A 20743-nucleotide genomic window follows, 5' to 3' on the forward strand; every position below is an offset into this window, starting at 1 on the left:
CAGCCTCCCGAGTAGCTCGGACTACAGGCGTCCGCCACCTCGCCTGGCTAGTTTTTTGTATTTTTTAGTAGAGACGGGGTTTCACCGTGTTAGCCAGGCTGGTCTCGATCTCCTGACCTCGTGATCCGCCTGTCTCGGCCTCCCAAAGTGCTGGGATTACAGGCTTGAGCCACTGCGCCCGGCCAACATAAGCATCTTAGAAATAACCTAGTATACATTTTTTTGACAGGTGCGGTGGCTCATGCCTGTCATCCCAGCACTTTGGCAGGCCAAGGCGGGTGGATCACCTGAGGCCAGGAGCTCAAGTTTGAGACCAGCCTGGCCAACATGGTGAAACCCTGTTTCTACTAAAAGTACAAAAATTAGCCAGGCATGGTGGCACACATCTGTAGCCTATAATCCCAGCTACTCGAGAGGCTGAGGCAAGAGAATGGCCTGACCTGGGAGGCAGAGGCTGCAGTGAGCCAAGATTGTGCCACTGTACTCCAGCCTGGGCAACAGAGTGAGACTGTCTCAAAAACAAAAACAAAAAAACCTGAGGTCACACTGGTTTATCTGTCTCAGAGGTGAGTTTTGTTTTTTTTTTTAACCTGATATTTTGATGTTATTCTGTATCAATTACAGGTTGAGTATCCCTTACCCAAAATACATGGGACTGGAAGTGCTTTGAGTTTTTTCAGATTTTAGAATTTCTGCAGATACGTAAGGTCTCTTGGGGTTGTGACCCCAGTTTAAATAAGAAACTCATTTATGTTTCAAACATACCTTATACACAGCCAGAATATAATTTTATACATCATTTTAAGTAATTTCGTGCATGAAAGGAAGTTTGGTGCACGCCTGTAATCCTAGCTACTCAGGAGGCTGAGGCAGGAGAATCGCTTGAACCTGGGAGGCAGAAGTTGCAGTGAGCCAAGATTGCGCCACTGCACTCCAGCCTGGGCGACAGAGCAAGACTCTCTCAAAAAAAAGAAGTTTGTGTCAAGAACTTATGTGTGCAATTTTCCACCGGTGTCATGTCAGCTCTCAAAGTTTCAGATTTTGCAGCATTTCAGATTTCGGACTTGCGATGCTCAATCTATATTCTGATACAGAGTACATACTTATGATGATATATACCAGAAAGAATTTTTTCCTTCTAAAAATATTTTCAATATTGTCTTGCTCTTAATGAGTTTGGGGGATTTATATCACACCTTTTATCAGTTCTGACAGTGTGAAACCTACACAAGCTTCCCACCTTCTAAGGACTAACTTTCCAGACCAACAATTGGAGTGCCAAGTGTTGCTTTTTCATCACTAGTCAGGAGGCTTGAGGACAGGGTGGGGTTCAGTACTTGTCAGCTTGACGAAGCTACAGCCCCCAGATACTAAACCGAACACTAACCTAGGTATTGCTGTGAGATACTTTTATTGATGTGATTAAAGTCAACAACCAATTGACCTTAAATTCAACGGTCTATCCTATATAATCTGGGTAGGCCTGATTCTATTAGTTGAAAGGCCCTAAGAGCAGCCTTTCCTTCCTGAGAACCTACCCTACAGATTTGACAATTAAGTGCCTAGACAGCCCCCACAATCACATAGGCCAATTCTTTGCAATAAAGCTCTTTTTTTTTTTTTTTTTTGGGATGGAGTCTCGCTCTGCCGCCCAGGCCAGAGGCAGTGGCGCCGATCTCGGCTCCCTGCAATTCAAGCAATTCTCCTGCCTCAGCCTCCCACATAGTTGGAATTACAGGCGCCTGCCACCACACTTGGCTAATTTTAGTATTTTTAGTAGAGACAGGGTTTTGCCATGTTGGCCAGACTGGTCTCCAACTCCTGACCTCATGATCTGCCCACCTCTGCCTTCCAAAGTGCTGGGATTAGAGGTGTGAGCCACCATGCCCAGCAGAAATAAATGTCTTAACACATCTCTCCCAATTCTGTTTTTCTGGCTGAGCCATGACTGACTGTGGCGGGCACAGCCTGCCTCCACTGGGCTCCTCTGGAATCCCACTCCTTTTTCCATAGCTTGTCTTGGGGCTGCCTACTTTAACCTCACAGTCTACTTCTATTGAGAATTTCCAGCATATGTTAACTAATTTTCCCTCATTACTATTTCTGGGAGTGAGGGCAGGCCTTTGCATTACCCCCATTACCAATCATCCAGTCTCAGAATCTCTGGCCACCATTTTGAGATATAACTTAAGGTTGTTCCTTCTTTGTTTGGTTGCAATTTATGGACAGGTAGTTCAGGACAGGATTTTTTTTGTAATTTTTTTTTGTTGATTCAGAGGAGGTGGTCTGTGGAACAACCTCACCCTGCCATCTTAACCCTAAAAATCACTCTATTCATCCGCTTTCCCTGATAAAAGGACTACAGGGAGGAGCAGTACCTTCTTGACTTTATACCCTCAGGATCTAAGCACACACAGCACCCGGCAAATAGGAACTCTTATTTGTTGGAAGAAACATACACTTCAATTTCTGAAAAGAGATTTTCATGAAGTCATTATTCAACAGTTCTTCCATATAAGCTAAATCAAACTTCCTGGAACACTTACCCTTGAGTGATGCTTAAATACAAGTATCATACTACTACATAAATTTAACAAGCACTTCCAAATAAGATAAGTAAGGTCCCAATATTCAAGGGATTAGCTCTAGTGTGCAGGGCTTAAACCGTTTTAAATTATACACATTCTGGGGAATATAAAATAGTGCAACTGCTGTGAAAAAGTTTGATGGTTCCTCAAAACTTAAACAAAATTAACAGATGACCCAGTAATCCACTCCTAGGTACATACCCAAAATAACTGAAAGCAGGGACACAAACACATTTGCATGCCAATGTTCACAGCAGCATTATTCACAATGGCAAAAAAGATGAAACAATCCAAGTGTCCATCAATAGATGAGTACATGTGATGCACACATACAATGAAATATTATTCAGTCTTGACAAGGCTGAATGGATGCTACATCAACCCCGAAAACACCATGAAATAAGCCAGTCACAAAATGACAAACACTGTAACGAGTTCACTGAAATGAAATATCCAGAATAGACAAATTCATATATAGACAGATAATACATTAGAAGCTACCACGGGATGGGGCGGGGGAGGAATGGGAAATTATTTTTTAATAGGCACGGTGTGTCCTTAAAAGGTTACCAGCACACTGGGCATGGTGGTGTGTGCCTGTAGTCCCAGCTGGTTGAGCCAAGGAGCTCAAATCCAGCTTGGAAAACAGTGCAAGACTCCATCTCTTTAAAAATTAAAACAAGGCAGGATGGCGTACAGGGTTTCTGTTGGAGGGAGGGATAAAAACTTGTAGAAATAGTGGTTGCACAACAATTTGAATGCTATTAATGCCAACAAATTATACACTTAAAAACAGTTAATGACCATGCATGCTGGCTCACGCCTGTAATCCTACACCACTTTGGGAGGCCGAGGCGGGCGGATCGCTTGAGGTCAGGAGTTCCAGACCAGCCCGGTCAACATGGTGAAACCCTGTCTCTACTAAAAATACAAAAATTAGCCAGGTGTGGCGGTGGGCGCCTGTAATCCCAACTACTGGGGAGGCTGAGGCATGAGAATCCCTTGAACCCGGGAGGCAGAGGTTGCAGTGAGCCGAGATGGGCGCCACTGCACTCCAGCCTGGGCGACAGAGTGAGACTCAAGAAATAAGAAATGGTTAACATGGCAAATTTTGTTACATATGCACACACATATGTATTTTGAGATGGAATCTCGCTCTGTCGCCCAGGCTGGAGTACAGTGGTGCGACCTCAGCTCACTGCAACCTCCACTTCCCAGGTTCAAGTGATCCTCCTGCCTCAGTCTCCCAAGTAGCTGCGATTACAATTCTATGCCACCACACAAGGCTAATTTTTGCATTTTTAGTAGACACAGGGTTTCATTATGCCGACCAGACTGGTCTCAAACTCCTGACCTAAAGTGATCCGCCAGCCTCAGTTTCCCAAAGTGCTGGGATTGCAGGCATGAGCCACCGTGCATGGCTTGTTATATAACTTTTTATCGCAATAAAAAATTTATTTTAAGCCAGGCGCGGTAGCTCACACACCTGTAATCCCAGCACTTTGGGAGGCCGAGGCAGGCAGACAACCTGAGTTCAGGAGTTCGAGACCAGCCTGGTCAATATGGTGAAACCTCATCTCTACTAAAAATACAAAAATTAGCCAGGCGTGGTGGTGGGCACCTGTAATCCCACCTACTGGGGAGGCTGAGGCAGGAGAATGGCGTGAACCCGGGAGGCGGAGCCTGCAGTGAGCGGAGATGGCGCCACTGCACTCCAGCCTGGACGAGAGCAAGACTCCGTCTGAAAAAATATATATATACACACACACATATATATATAGCATATACATATATTTTTCAGTTACACACCTTTTACTTATATTAAAAACCCATTATGGTGTCAATCCAAGGAGTTATGTGCAGCGCTAAAGACAAGCCGGCAGTAGTTTGTAGGGAGATACACCCAAGAGATGAACACTCAGGAACCATCTTCACTAAACACACACCAAAAGCTCTTCCATTAACCCTTAGATAATAACTCGGGTTTTGGTAGTTTATTTTTCACTTTTGGTGCTTTGGTACCTAAGGCTTAATATTACGTGGAAATGCTCTTTGGGAATAACAAACACCACTCGACAGCATCACTCTCCCTTACCATGCTGTCCTAGTGCAATTTATTTGACCATGAGTCCCTTTAGGGCGGATACAACAACTTAATCATCTACCTATCACTTTTGTACCTAGCAGCCATAACAGTGCTAGCAATCTTGGGTCTGTGCATTCTTAACCGCCCAAAAGTTGCAACATTAATCACAAAAGCGTTACAATAAAGGCAAATCTCCTTTCACCTAACAACAAAAACTTCTAACTTCCCGAAAGTTGAGCCTGAAGGCCCCAAGTGGAGGAATGAAATTTAAATCAAGGAGAATAACTCTACACTGGCAAAGGCAATTAACTGTTGTTCCAGGTTCCCGGCCCGGGTCCGAGCCCGCCCCCGCCCTCCTCACCAAGTGTAGATCTGCAACTCGCTGGACGGTACATTTCCCCGGGAGAACTCGTCCATTCGGTGGTGGCGGCCGTTATTGGTGGTGAAGACCCGCAGCAACAGTGGGCATGTCTGAGGGCGAGAGAAAAACGGAACGGCAGAAGTTAAAGACACCAGCTGCGAGCCCGGACCTCACCTCTCTTCCCGAGGCGTTGCGGCCTCCGAGCCGTCCGGATACCAAAAACACCGTCTCCTCCCGCACACAGGCCGCGCCTCTGCACCCTGCCGGGTCCACCCCCAATCTCTTCCCGGACCCCAAAGCGGAGGGGACCTTCACCTTCTCGCGGTCGATTGGCTTCTCTGGCTCCTTCTTAATTTCCTCCTGGGTAACGCGCGACTCCACCGCCATCTTCCTCCTACGGCCCGCGAGACGCTCGCCCTGACCTCCGACCCCTGCAGCGAGCATGAGCACGAAGTCTCTCGCGAGGAGAAGCTCGACACTTTATAGTCGGGCAGTGGCTGGGCGGGGCGTCTCCTGACGCAGGCGCACTTCCGTTTGTGGCGTGCGAGCCGGGCGCGCGTGCGTGTTGCGACTTCGGGAAAAGGCGGGTGCTGGCCTCAGAGGGGAGGAGCAGCTTAGCCTCCGTCTCCTGGCAGTTGATTGCCGGGGTGTTTTTTTTCCCTTAACTATTCACAGGCGAAATAAGCTTAAGGTGGCGTTTTCACGCGTAATGACGAAAACCTTATTGGACACAAAACGTTCCTTTATTAGCAAAATACAGATCTTTCTGATAAAAGAACAGGTCCGCCATACCCGCCCCTGAGGAAAGCCGGAAGAGGCGCCGCCAGCGTACGTGGTCATGGAGCGATCCTTCCAGCCACATACACGGCGGCTTAGAGACCGGAATGCGAGCAGGAAACCCAGAACTTGTAGGAAATAACGTTCTAGAATATCTTCAGGACCTATGGGTAGGAATATATGATAGAAAAAACTAACGAGAAGCAATTGATTTGACTGGGTTAGGACAAAAATAATCTGACCTTCAAAACTCCATGATGAACTAACTCCATGATGAACCCAAAATGCCAAGTATATGACTGAACTTAAAAGTGATACCATCTTACGACTGAAAAGTGGAAAAAAAAATACATCATAAGAAAGAAAAAAGCCACAGAGTGGGAGAAATTTGTTACACATATGATTGACAAAGGCAATTATCCAGAATATATAGGATCTAAACAGACAACCCAATCGAAAAATGGATAAAATTACTGAACAGGTGCTTTGGAAATGACAAAATCCAGAGAGTCAACAAACATGTAAGGTGCGCAAGAGCATTACAAATCAGGGAAATGCATTAAAACCATGATTAGTTTCAATTGACTGGTTTTTAAGCCACACCCACTAGATTGGCAAAAATTAGGAACTCTGGCCAGGCGTGGTGGTGGCTCACGCCTATAATCCCAGCATTTTGGAAGGATGAGGCAGGCGGATCACCTGACCTCCTGACTCCCGACTTGAGGTCAGGAGTTTGAAACAAGCCTGGCCAACACGATGAGACCCCGGCTCCACTAAAAATACAAAAAATAAATAAATAAATAAAAACGGCCGGGCGCGGTGGCTCATGGCTGTAATCCCAGCACTTTGGGAGGCCGAGGCGGGCGGATCACGAGGTCAGGAGATCCAGACCATCCTGGCTAACACGGTGAAACCCTGTCTTTACTAAAAATACAAAAAAAAAAAAAATTAGCCAGGCATGGTGGCGGGGGCCTGTAGTCCCACCTACTCCAGAGGCTGAGGCAGGAGAATGGTGTGAACCTGGGAGGCGGGAGGTGGAGGTTGCATTGGGCCAAGATCGCGCAGCTGCACTCCAGCCTGGGCTACAGAGCGAGACTCCGTCTCAATAAATAAATAAATAAATAAATAAATAAATAAATAAGCCAAGAGTGGTGACGAGCGCCTGTGATCCCAGCTACTGGGAAGGCGGAGGCAGGAGAATTGCTTGAACCGGGAAGGCGGAAGTTACAGGTTACAGTGAGTGGAGATTGTGCCACTGCAGTCCAGCAACCTAGGCCACAGAGTAAGACTCCATCTCAAAAAAAAAAAAAAAAAATACGGCTGGGCACACTGGCTCACCCCAGTAATCCCAGCACTTTGGGAGGCCAAGACAGGTGGATCACTTGAAGTCAGGAGTTTGAGACCAGCCTAACCAACATGGTGAAGCCCCGTCTCTACTAAAAAATACTAACCATTCGTGTCGCAAGCCTGTAATCCCAGCTACTTGGGAGGCTGAGGCAGGAGAATTGCTTGAACCCGGAGGCGGAGGCTGCAGTGAGCCAAGGTCACGCTATTGTACTCCAGTCTGGGCAACAATAGCGAAACTCCATCTTAAAACAAACAAAAAATCTAGGAACTCTGACAGTAGCAAGTGTTTGTAGGCTACTGGGAATTCTGATATACTGCTGGTAAGAATGTAAACTAGAACACCTAGCTTTGGAAAGTAGTACCTACCCTAGAGAAAATCTTGCTTAAGTGTATCCAGAGACATTACAAGAATGTTCTTAGCTATAACAAAAAGCTGGAAACAGCCCAAGTGTCCATCAACAGTAGGATACTTCAGTGAATTGTGTTGTACTAGACAGCAATAACACTAACAATCAACAATGGGATACTATAAAGCAACACAAATTTACAAACTACAGTCATATGAAACAATGTGAATCTCACAAACATGATGGTAAGTATAAGAAACAAAAGACAAAAACTTATTTACTGTGTGAATTCATTTTCGAAACATTCAAAAGCAGGCAATACTAAAATATATTGTTCAGGAGAATTCCCAGGTGACAAAATTATAAAGAAAATGGAGAAGTAATTATAATTAACAAAAAGTCTGAGTAGTAATGACCTCTGAGTATAGAAGGGAATTGTAATAAGGCAGGGGAAAATGGAATGCTTCTAGAGTGTTGACACATTCAATTTTTTTTTTAACCTGGCTGGTGGTTACATAGCTGTTTGAATTAAAATACTTTTTTTTTTTTTTTTCCTTTTTTGAGACAGTCTCACTCTGTCGCCAGGCTGGAGTGCAGTGCAGTGGCACAATCTCGGCTCACTGCAACCTCTATCTCCTGGGTTCAAGCAATTCTCTGCCTCAGCCTCCCCAGTAGCTGGGATTACAGGCGCCCACCACCATGCCCAGCTAATTTTTTTGTATTTTTAGTAGAGATGGGGTTTCACTCTCTTGGCCAGGCTGGTATTGAACTCCTGACCTCGTGATCCGCCTGCCTCAGCCTCCCAAAGTGCTGGGATTACAGGTATGAGCCACCACGCCCGGCCTGAATTAAAATTACTCTTTAAAAGAGTACAATTATGTTATTATTATTGAAATGGTCTCGCTCTGTCACCCAGGTTGGAGTCCAGTGATGCAATCATGACTCACTGCAGCCTTGACTTCCCGGCTCCAGCGATCCTCCCACCTCAGCCTCCTGGGTAGCTGGGACCGTGTAGCTGGGAACACAGGCACAAGCCACCATGCCAGCCTAATTTTTGTAATTTTTGCAGAGATAGAGTTTCGCCATTTTGGGCAGGCTGGTCTCAAACTCCTGACCTCAAGCTATCCACCCTCTTCAGCCTCCCAAAGTGCTGGGATTACAGGGAAGAGCCACCGTGCCCAACCCCATTTATTTTTTATGCACCCTTCTGTACTAATGCTATACCTTGCTATTTTAAAAATACATAATTCAACAGAAAAAATGACAAAAGACATGGATGGGCCAGGAGCAGTGGCTCACGCCTGTAATCTCAGCACTTTGGGAGGCCGAGGTGGGTGGATGGCTTGAGGTCAGGAGTTTGAGACCAGCCTGGCCAGCATGGCAAAACCCTCTCTACTAAAAATACAAAAACTGGCTAGGTGTGTTGGCAGGCGCCTGTAATCCCAGCTACTCTGGAGGCTGAGGCAGGAGAATCGCTTGAACCCGGGAAGCGGAGGTTGCAGTGAGCCAAGATCTTGCCACTGCACTCCAGCCTTAGCAACAGAGCTATACACCATCTCAAAACAAAACAAACAAACAAAAAAAGGGCATTTCATAGAAGATTAAATAAAGGTAAACATATGAAGATACCCGACTTCAAGAATAGTCATAGAAATGCAAAGTTAAACACAGATAACATTTTACTCTATTAGATTAACCAAAATGTGAAAGTCTGACAACTTAAGTGCTCGCAAGGATATGGAGAAAAGGGAAATCTTATAGATTGCTCTCTTTCACTTTAGAAAACTGATTGGCATCACCTAGAAAGATTCAGTATGTGTACACCTTAAGACTCAGCTATTCTGGCCAGGCGTGGTGGCTCACGCCTGTAATCCCAGCACTTTGAGAGGCCGAAGTGGGCAGGTCACCTGAGGTTGGGAGTTCAAGACCAGCCTGACCAACATGGAGAAACCCCATCTCTACTAAAAATACAAAATTAGCCAGGGGTGGTGGTACATGCCTGTAATCCCAGCTACTTGGGAGGCTGAGGCAGGAGAATTGATTGAATCTGGGAGGTGGAGGTTGCAGTGAACCCAGATTGCGCTATTGCACTCCAGCCTGGGCAACAAGAGTGAAACTCCGTCTCAAGACAAAAAAAAAAAAAAAAAAAAAAAAAAGACTCAGCTATTCTATGCCTTATGTGTAACTCATAAAAACTGTTGGCAATGAGCACAAGGCAACAGTTTGAATAATATTATAACGTGTTTATTCATAATAACTAGAAACAATTCAACTGTCTACCTAGAGTATAGTCATAAAATGGAATACTATAAAGACTTGAAAGTAAATGAATGGAATTTTTTAAAATTTTTTAATTTTTTATTATTTTTTTGAGACGGAGTCTCACTCTGTCGCCAGGCTGGAGCACAGTGGCGCTATCTCAGGTCATTACAATATCCGCCTTCCAGGTTCAAGCAATTCTCCTGCCTCAGACTCCAGAGTACCTGGGACTACAGGCGCGCACCACCATGCCCAGCTAATTTTTGTATTTTTAGTAGAGACGGGGTTTCACCATGTTGGCCAGGATAGTCTCGATCTCCTGACCTCGTGATCCGCTCACCTCAGCCTCCCATGTGACTGGGACCACAGACCACACCACCCGCCTGGCTAATTTTTTCTAGAAATGGGGTTTTGCCGTGTTGCCCGACTTGTCTCAAACTCCTGAGCTTGGCAGGGTGCAGTGGCTCACGCTTGTAATCCCAGCACTTTCAGAGGCCGAGGCGGGCGGATCACCAGGTCAGAAAATCGAGACCATCCTGACTAACACAGTGAAACCCCATCTCTACTAAAAATACAAAAAATTAGCTGGGCGTGGTGGCGGGCGCTTGTAGTACCAGCTACTTGGGAGGCTGAGGCAGGAGAATGGCGTGAACCGGGGAGGCGGAGCTTGCAGTGAGCCGACATGGTGCCACTGCACTGCAGCCTGGGTGACAGAGAGAGATTCCGTCTTAAAAAAAGAAAAAAAAAAATTCCTGGTCTCAAGCAATTCACCGCCTCGGCCTCCCAAAGTGGTGAGGTTAGGAGCGTGAGTAACCGCATCCAGTCATAAAAAAGTTATTTTTTCATTGTGCCTAGAGTAGGCATGCACGCAGAATTGCATGCAGGTGATGTTTGTTTTTTCAAAAAGATATTTAAATTTTCTCCCCAGTTCTATGATTCTAGTATATCCTTTCAAAAAAATTTATTTTTCTGAATAAAGAAGAATTCTAGGATGATTCCACTATTGTATTTTTTTCAAAACCTCCATAATATAATGCAGACACATGAGGGCACTCTAATCAATCCATTAAAGGGAAAACACTGAAACTATGAAAATGAAGAACTTCACAACCTTTTATTGGTGATACTGGGGAGGGTTCATTTCTTAGATATTAGCTCCCATTTTGGGACCTTGCCAAATAACCAGCTGTCATCAAAATGAAACTTTCCGACACCTTGAGACAGTAGAAGGGCAGCTATATTTTAGAATACTTGGAATACTTTTTCAGCAGCCCTCATTCTACCTCCATGGCCTTGTAAGACCAGCTCTGAATTGGTCTGAAATTGTAATATTTAAGGCTATGCATCTTTCCTTTCTTTCTTTTTAGAATTTACATGGACAAGTATTACACTTCTAAGTAATATACCCACGGGAATTGAAAGCAGGGACTCGGCCGGGCGCGGTGGCTCACGCCTGTAATCCCAGCACTTTGGGAGGCCGAGGCGGGCGGATCACGAGGTCAGGAGATCGAGACCATCCTGGCTAACACGGTGAAACCCCGTCTCTACTAAAAATGCAAAAAATTAGCCGGGCGAGGCGGCAGGCGCCTGTGGTCCCAGCTACTCGGGAGGCTGAGGCAGGAGAATGGCGTAAACCCGGGAGGCGGAGCTTGCAGTGAGCCGAGATGGCGCCACTGCACTCCAGCCTGGGCGACTAAGCGAGACTCTGTCTCAAAAAAAAAAAAAAAAAAAAAGAAAGCAGGGACTCAGATATTTGTACACCAGTGTTCATAGCAGCATTATTCACAGTAGCCAAAAGGTAGAAACAATCTGAATGTCCATCAACTGACGGAAAGATATACATACAATGGAATATTCAGCTTTCGAAAGGAATAAAATTCTGACCCATTACAACATGGATGAACGTAGAAAACATTACGCTAAGTGAAAAAAGCCAGACACAAAAGAACAAACATTGTGTGATGTCATTTATAAGAGGCACATAGAATGAACAGGCAAATTTATAGGCAGAAAGTATAAGAGAGGCTACCAGGGGCTGGTGGGTACATGGGGAGTGGGAAGTTATTGCTTAATGGGTACAGAGTTTCTGTCTGAGATTATGAAAAAATTCTGGATATGAATGGGGGGATGGTTGCACAACACTGTGAAGATGCTTAAAGTCACTGAATTGTACACCTAAAAATTGTTAAAATAATAACGTTTATGTTACATAAATTTTATCACAATTTTAAAAATTAAAAAAAGTGAACATCCGAAGTATGTAAAAAATAAGTCATCAGACTCTCTCCACTCTTCTTTTTCTACTCCCTCTCTTTTGTGTGTCCTAGCATTATGAATCTAGGAAGAGGCAGATTCTCCCAATTAAAATCAGAAATATGTAATGAGTTCTAAAGAATATGCCTCAGTCAATCACTACAACTCCATGGCATTCTCTGCTGTTAAGATGATGAAGAATAACCTTCTAATGGCAGGGAAATAAGTGAACACTATACAAAATGTGTTTCTGGAGAAGATTTAATTAAATGTATTATTCATAGAACTTTCTGGTTCTTTATAAAAGTTGTGGATTATAAATTTGAATCTCTAGGGGACTATTAATGCTTTTCAAATTCCTCACATGACACTCTTTCCTTCAGGTGCATCTGTAGGAGACAAGGTGTACAGCATTTATAAGCACGATATTTACCGGACTCTGTTTCACAAAGGGGTGTATGTGAACAGTCTCAGTAAAGCATCTACTTGTTACCAAGAGTAAAGGCTGGGCGCAAAGGCTCACACCTGTAATCCCAGCACTTTGGGATGCTGAGGTAGGAATAGCGCTAGAGTCCAGGAGTTCAAGACCAGCCTGGGCAACATATCAAGACGCCTGTCTCTTAAAAAAAAAAAAAAAAAAATTAGCTGTGGTGCCACGTGCCTGTAGTCCCAGGTACTCACGAAGCTGGAGGTGAGAGGTTTGTATGAGCCCAGGAGGTCAAGTGAGCCATGGTTATGTAACCGTACAACTCTGCTGCTTAAACAACAGAGTGAGACCCTGTCTCAAAAAAGGAGTCAAAAAATACATAAATTTCCATAACAATTCAGTACAATTATTACTTAGAATATACATTTCTTTTCCTTTTGTGTGTGTGTGTGTGTTGCCCAGGCTGGAGTGCAGTGGCCATCTTGGCTCACTGCAACCTTCCGTCTACAGGGTTCAATGGATTCTCCTGCCTCAGCCTCCGGAGTAGCTGGGATTACAGGCGCATGCCACCATGCCTGGCTATTTTTTGTATTTTTCAGTAGAGACAGAGAGTCGCCATGTTAGCCAGACTGGTCTGAAATTCCTGGCCTCAGGTGATCCGGCCACCTTAACCTCCCAAAGTGCCGAGATTACAGGCGTGAGCCACCTCGCCTGGCCTCTTTTTCTCTCTTTTTTTTTTTTTTTACAAAAAAAAAAAAGAGTCTCACTCTGTCGCCCAGGCTGGAGGGCGGTGGCATGATCATAGCTGATTGCAGCCTCCAACATCTGGGCTCAAGGGATCCTCCCTCCTCAGCTTCCTGAGCAACTTGTACTACTGGCATGAGCCACCACGTCAAGCTCATTTTTTAATACTTTGTAGAGATGGATTCTTGATATGTTGCCCAGAATGGTCTTGAGCTCCAGGCCTCAAGTGATTCTCCTACCTCTGCCTCGCATAATGCTAGGATTACAAGCATGAGCCACCAAGCCTTGGTGGTTACTTTCTGCCGTCCTAAGAACTCTTTTTTTGGGGGGACGGAGTCTCCTTGTTTCCCAGACTGGAGTGCAATGGCGCAATCTCCGCTCACTATGACCTCTGCCTCCTGGGTTCAAGCAATTCTCCTGTCTCTCCCAAGTAGCTGGGATTAGGCGCACACACCACAACACCCCACTAATTTTTGTATTTTCAGTAGAGACGGGGTTTCACCATATTGGTCAGGCTGGTCTCAGAACTCCTGATCTCAGGTGATCCACCTGCCTCGGCCTCCCAGGGTTCCCAAATTGCTCGTGTCTGGTGGGTTCCTGGTCTCCCTGACTTGGAGAATGGAGCCACAGACCCTTGCGCTGCGCGTTACAGCTCTTACAGATGGCACGGCAAGAGTTAGAGCTTTTAAATATGGCACAGACCCAAAGAGGGAGCAGCGAAAAGAGCTTGTAAACAGCGAAAGAACAAAGCCTCTGCAACCCAGAGGGACACTGCAGCGCCAGCAGCTGCTGGTGGGGGCGGCTGGGGGGGAGGGTGGTCCAGGGGTGGTCGGCTTTGATTCCCTTATTTGTCCCTGCCCATGTCCTGCGGATTGGTCCATTTTCCAGAGTGCTGATTGGTCCATTTTCCAGAGTGCTGATTGGTCCATTTTCCAGAGCACTGATTGGTCCATTTTACAAACCTCTAGCTAGCTACAGAGCACTGATTGGTGTGTTTTCACAGAGTGCTGATTGGTACGTTTTACAAACCTCTAGCTAGCTACAGAGCACTGATTGGTGTGTTTTCACAGAGTGCTGATTGGTACGTTTTACAAACCTCTAGCTAGCTACAGAGCACTGATTGGTGTATTTTACAATCCTTTTGTAACAGAAAAGTTCTCCAAGTCCCCACTCCACCCAGAAGTCCAGCCGGCTTCACCTTTCCCTGTGATTACAGGCATGAGCCACTGCGCCTGGCCAGAACTCTGTGTTTTTATAAATGAGCACAAGTGCCTGTAATCCCAGCTACTCAGGAGGCTGAGGCAGGAGAATCACTTGAACCCAGGAGGTGGAGGTTGCAGTGAGCCAAGATTGGGCCACTGCACTCCAGCCTGGGCAACAGAGCAAGACTCCATCTCAAAAATAAATAAATAAATAAATAAATAAATAAATAAATAAATAAATAAATAAAATAAAAGGTGACAAATGCCACAGAGTCCAGGAAAAAAAAAAATCAGTTAATGTGATATGACCCATCATATCAACAAGCTAAAGAGGAAAAATTGGCCGGGCGCAGTGGCTCAGACCTGTAATCCCAGTACTTTGGGAGGCCAAGGCTGGTGGATCATGAGGTCAGGAGTTCAAGACCAGCCTGGGCAAGATGGCGAAACCCCGTCTCTACTAAAAATACAAAAATTAGCCGGGTGTGGTGGTGCACTCCTGTAATCCTAGCTACTCGGGAGGCTGAGGCAGAAGAATCACTTGAACGCAGGAGGCAGAGGTTGCAGTGAGCTGAGATCATGCCACTGCACTCCAGCCTGGGCAACAGAGCAAGACTCCATCTCAAAAAAAAAAATAATAATAATAAAGAACAAAAAAAAATGATCATATCAGTAATGCAAAAAAAAAAAAGCATTTGACAAAATCAAGCACCCATTCATGATAAAAACTGTCAGCAAACTAGGAATAGGGAGCAACTTCCTCCACTAGATAAAGAACATCTACAAAAAGCCTACAGCTAACATCATTCTTAATGGTGAGAAATTAATCCTCCCCTAAGATCAGGAACAACGAAAGGACATCCCTTCTCACTACTGCTTTTCAATATTGTACTAGAAGTCCTAGCTAATGCAAGAAGACCAGAGAAGAAAGGTAAAGGTAGACAGATTGGGAAGGAAGAATTAAAACTGTTGTACTGGCTGGGCATGGTGGCTTATGCCTGTAATCCCAGAACTTCGGGAGGCTGAGGCAGGCAGATCACTTGAGCCCAATAGTTTGAGACTAGCTGGGCAACATGGCAAAACTCTGTATTTATATAAAATAGTTTTTTGGGTTTTTTTTTTGTAGTTTGCAGGTGACATGATTGTTTATGCAGCTAAATGAGAAACACTGACAACACCAAATGCTGAGGATATAGAGCAACAGGAAATTTCGCTCAGTGCTGCTGGAAATGGAAAACGGTGCAGTCACTTTGAAAGATAATTGAGCAGTTTCCTACAGAACTAAACATGCTATTATCATACAATTCAGCAATCACGCTTCTTGGTATTCACCCAAATCAACTGGTAACTTGTGCCTATAACCCCAGCACTTTGGGTAGCTGAGTCAGAAGGATCGCTTGAGCCCAGGAGTTCAATATCAGCCTGGACAACATAGTAAGACCCTATCACTACAAAAAATTTTAACATTAACTGGGTGTGGTAGTGTGCACCTATGGTCCCAGCTACTTGGGAAGCTAATGTAGGAGGATCACTTGAGCCCAGGAGTTCAAGGCTGCAGTGAGCTATGATTGCGCCACTGCACTCCTGCCTATGTGACAGAACAAGACCCTGTCTCAAAAAAAAAAAAAAAGAGACAGAGAGAAAGAGAAATCACACAGGGCTCTGAAGTGATGCCAAATGAGAAGAGACAGCCTGGAGATCCGGGAGATGGGGCTTGCAGGCAGAAGGTGAGCTCTGGGAAGGGGCTGAGATGGCCCAGGCTGCACGCACGGAGAATAAAAGAAAGCCAGGCCAGCAGCGCGCGATGGCTCACACCTGTAATCCCAACACTTTGGGAGGCCAAGGCAAGCAGATCATCCGAGGTCAGGAGTTCCAGACCAGCCTGGCCAACATGGTGAAACCCCGTCTCTACTAAAAATATCAAAAAAAATTAGCCGGGTGTGGTGGCAGGTGCCTGTAATCCCAGCTACTCGGGAGGCTGAGGCAGGAGAATCTTTTGAACACGGGAGGCAGAGGTCGCAGTGAGCCAAGATCGCGCCACTGTATTCCAGCCTGGAGGACAAGAGTGAGACTTTGTCTCAAAACAATTAAAAATAAAAATAAATTTAATAAAATTAAAAAGCCAGGACAGGGGCTGGAGCAGGGAGGACAAAGGACAGAAAGGCCAGAGATGTGGGCAGGGGCCAGGTCACCTATCCAAGGCCATGACAGGAGTCTCAATTTTATTTTAATTAGAATAAGAGTCATAGCGTTTGGGATTCTTCTTGCAAACACGGAAGGACTCTGGCCAATTTAAGAAAAGGAATGGACTGAAAGAGCAACTCACAGAACCACCAAGAAGGCTGATCAATTGGACTTAGAAGAACACACAACCACTCTGAGGCTGGGCAGTCAGCAAAACAGGCAGAATCGCCTCCCAGAGCTAGTGCAGAGGGCATGTCCCCACCGGAGTGCCTACGTGGCCCAGGCTGGTCTTGAACTCCTGGGCTCAAGCAACCCTCCTGCCTTGGCCTCCCAAACTGCTGGGACTACAGGTGTGAGCCGCTGTATGGGACTTCACTCACATTCTTGACAGCCAGATTCAAGTTCTGAAGAATAGTTATTTTAATCAACTTTCAAAACTCTTAAGTTCTGAGCAAGGAAAAGGGAGAAAAAGCAAGTAAGTAGGCAGGTATTGTATGTGGAAGATATTTCCAAATGGCCAGCCAGGAGAGAATACGGCAACTCCAGTGCACACACAGCTTCACTCAGGGAAAGTCACAAAAGTCAGCCACAACCCCAGGCTATGAAAGGAGCCAAGGGGGCTGGTACAGGCCAGGTGAAAACAGCTTTAAATGCCATCAGTTCAAGACCATTACATTGTGGGACTGGAAATAGTTAGTAGATTATTTCTGGGAGTAGTAGAAGTAGTGGAGTATCAATATGAAAACGGTTAAGATGCCTGCCTTATTGAACCCCTAAACCAGAGGTTTTCAATCCCGGCTGCACATTAGAAGCACCTGGGAATCTTAAAACAACAACAACAACAACAAACAGTGGAAACCAACACCTCCTGGGAAAGCCCCGGGCCTCAGTTGCTTCGAGGGCTCCCTGGGGTTGGGAATCATTCCCAAAGCTTGATGCTCACTGATGTAGGGAGGCGAGAGTTTGAAATTCAAGCAGCCAGGCAATTTCTGTGCCAGGCCTGCCAATGCTTTGGACATCTCTTCATTATTTACAGTTCTGAGTTCAAAGACTTTTTAAGACTTAAAAATTACCAGATCCGGCCGGGCGCGGAGGCTCAAGCCTGTAATCCCAGCACTTTGGGAGGCCGAGGCGGGTGGAGGTCAGGAGATCGAGACCATCCTGGCTAACATGGTGAAACCCCGTCTCTGTTAAAAAATACAAAAAATTAGCCAGGCGTGGTGGCAGGCGCCTGTAGTCCCAGCTATTGGGGAGGCTGAGGCAGGAGAATGGCGTGAACCTGGGAGGCAGAGCTTGCAGTGAGCCGAGATCGCGCCACTGCACTCCAGCCTGGGTGACACAGCGCGAGACTCCGTCTCAAAAAAAAAAAAAAAAAACCCAGATCCACATGAGGTCAGAAGATCGAGACTATCCTGGCTCACATGGTGAAACCCCGTCTCTACTAAAAATACAAAAAACTAGCCGGGCGAGGTGGCGGGCGCCTGTAGTCCCAGCTACTCGGAGGCTGAGGCAGGAGAATGGCGTGAACCTGGGAGGCGGAGCTTGCAGTGAGCCGAGATCGTGCCACTGCCCTCCAGCCTGGGCTGCAGAGTGAGACTCGTCTCAAAAAAAAAAAAAAAAACCGGATCCAAAGTTTTGCTTGATCTAATCCACTGGATGGTATCACAAGCCTTTATTTCCTTGTTGTTGTTGTTTTACAAATTTACATATTAATTGCCTTTATTTATTTACTTATTTGAGACAGAGTTTTGCTCTGTGTCGCCCAGGCTGGAGTGCAGTGGCTCAGTCTCGGCTCACTGCAACCTCTGCCTCCTGGGTTCAAGCGATTCTCCTGACTCAGCCTCCCGAGTAGCTGGGACTACAGGCACGTGCCACTATGCCTGGCTAATTTTGGTATTTTTAGTAGAGACAGGGTTTCACCATGTTGTCCAGGCTGGTCTCGAACTCCTGACCTCAGGTGATCCACCCACCTTGGCCTCTCAAAGTGCTGGGATTACAGGCATGAGCCACCACGTCCAGCCTGCCTGTCTTTACAAATAAAAAATAATTAAGCCCTGAAAATTTGTAATACTTATATTTTTCTTTGTAACCATAATCTTTAGGCTTTTAATAACATCTAGTTTGTAGCTCAGCTTAATTTTTTTTTCTCTGCTAAGGTATGAGGGTAGGGTCTGTAACTGTAAATTTGTAATTTATACTGAGGGTATGAGTTGGGCATGGCAGGGAAGCCTCTGGGACCCTACAGTGGAGTATTTGTCATTCTTCAGGACAAAGGGAATGACAGCAGACAGCGCTTCCTGCCTTGCACTCACACACTGGAGTGTGCTGAAGCGTAATGAGGAGGCAGGGCCGTCTCTGATGCCCCATCCTGCTCCTGACTTCGCAAGCTGCCACTCTGGGCAGTGCCAGCAGAGAGGGAACAGACACAAGCTCAGTTGCTCAGCGAGTTCTGTGGGCTTTGCAACCATTGGAAACTCCAGAAACCTTAGCTTCACAGCTTGGATTAACGGAAAGTTTCAGCTGTCATCATACTTAAGGGTAGTCCTAAAAAGGCCGCCTGCAGAGAGCACATTTTACTAGGTTTGGGATGAGGCACACCTGGCCTGCGGACCAGGCCCTGAGAAACAGCAGCCTGTGGAGGGAGGGGTGGGGGTCAGGAGATTCACAGAAAGAGTGAGTATAATGAAGAGAGCTGAATTCCTGATAAGAAAGAAGGTTTTTAATGGCGAGTGCTAGCCATTTTATGGAGCTCTCTCTCCTTATCTTCAACCATGGTTTATCTCCGCTGCCTTCCTGGGAATCCTAGAACTGTATTTCCCAGAGCCTCTTGCCTCCAGGATTCTAGGATTACATTCTGCCAAGGACCAAGGACAGGTACTCCTGCATTATTTGAAAGACAAAGGGATGCTGAGGCCATGGGCAGGGGGCATGTGGGGACCTCAGCACACCTGAGGCCTTGCAAGCCACCTCCAGGCACCCCCTGCGAGGCTGCCCCTCCCACTGCTGGGCGTTTGAGCATCATGGAGGTTTCTGACCAGGGAACAGGGGGCAGCAATTTCCTGGGTCCATGTCCCACAGCTGCCATGATGAAGCTGGAAACTAACACCTTACTTTCCTCGATTTTTTTCATGCTACTTAGCATCTTTCTTCATGCTGTTTTGACAAACTTCCCTGCATTTTTGCTCCTTTAGACCTGCTAGCAGTTTTTACAGTATCTGATTCCATAATTTAAATCCCTTTCTGCTTAAAATATCTAGAATGGTTTCTGTTTTTCCAATTGAACACTGTGTAAGTGTTTGGTGCCAGAAGTGGCCCCAGGAAACAACTGTCAAATGTGGGTGTCTCAGTCTGTTCAGGCTGCTGCAGCAAAACAGCTTAGACTGTGTAATTTATACACAACAGAATGTCTTGCTCACAGTTCTGGATGTGGGGAAGTCCAAGATCAAGGAGCCAGGTATTCGGTGTCTGGTGAGGGCCTGTTCCTCTTAGATGGCACCTTCTGTCCTCACATGGTAGAAGGGCAAAAAAGGGCAAACAATAGCCGGGCATGGTGGTGGGTACCTGTAATCCCAGCTACTCGGGAGGCTGAGGTATGAGAATTGCTTCAACCCAGGAAGTGGAGGTTGCAGTGAGCTGAGATCACGGCACTGCAGGCAATAAAAGGAATAAAATAAATAAGTGAATAATAGATCATGTCACAAAGTGGCCAGACATGGTGGCTCACACCTGTAATCCCAGCACTTTGGAAGGCCGAGGCGGGCAGATCAGTTGAAGTCAGGAGTTTGAGACCAGCCTGGCCAAAATGGTGAAACCCAATCTCTACTAAAAATTAAAAAACTAGCCGGTGTGGTGGCATGCCTGTAATCCTACCTGCTTGGGAGGCTGAGGCGCAAGAATCACTTGAATCTGAAAGGCAGAGGTTGCAGTGAGCCAAGAGCATACCACTGCACTTCACCCTGGGCAACAGAATGAGACTCTGTCTCAAAAAAAAAAAAAAGAAGGAAAGAAAAAAACCATTGTATTACAAAGTGATCATTGTGGAAAAGGTAACACAGGGTAAGGAGCTTGGAGTGTTTGGGTAGGCGTGGATGTTACATTTTCTAGTGGGGACATTGGCCCAGCATGTCTAGTGGGGACATCCCAGCACTTTGGGATGCTGAGGCAGGTGGAT

The 20743-nt window shown here is 45.9% G+C and overlaps 1 protein-coding gene across 2 annotated transcripts in view; it reads right to left on the reverse strand.

Annotated features, from left to right (window-relative positions):
* SAP18 (Sin3A-associated protein, 18kDa) overlaps positions 1-6145 on the reverse strand; it is a 9597-nt gene extending 3452 nt beyond the window's left edge. Inside the window, exons 1-2 of one of the 2 annotated variants that reach the window (XM_011976520.1) lie at positions 5351-6145; positions 5036-5145 (exon numbers count right to left, since the gene is read on the reverse strand). In XM_011976520.1, the coding sequence (XP_011831910.1) occupies positions 5036-5145; positions 5351-5479 (239 nt within the window). In that variant the 5' untranslated portion in view covers positions 5480-6145. Of the gene's footprint in view, positions 1-5035; positions 5146-5344 lie in introns of both variants that reach the window. The other variant, XM_011976519.1, reaches the window with a different exon arrangement.
* Positions 6146-20743: the final 14598 nt, after the last annotated feature.

The sequence above is a fragment of the Mandrillus leucophaeus genome, unplaced genomic scaffold (genome assembly GCF_000951045.1).
Source record: "Mandrillus leucophaeus isolate KB7577 unplaced genomic scaffold, Mleu.le_1.0 Scaffold168, whole genome shotgun sequence".
Lineage (NCBI taxonomy): Eukaryota > Metazoa > Chordata > Mammalia > Primates > Cercopithecidae > Mandrillus > Mandrillus leucophaeus.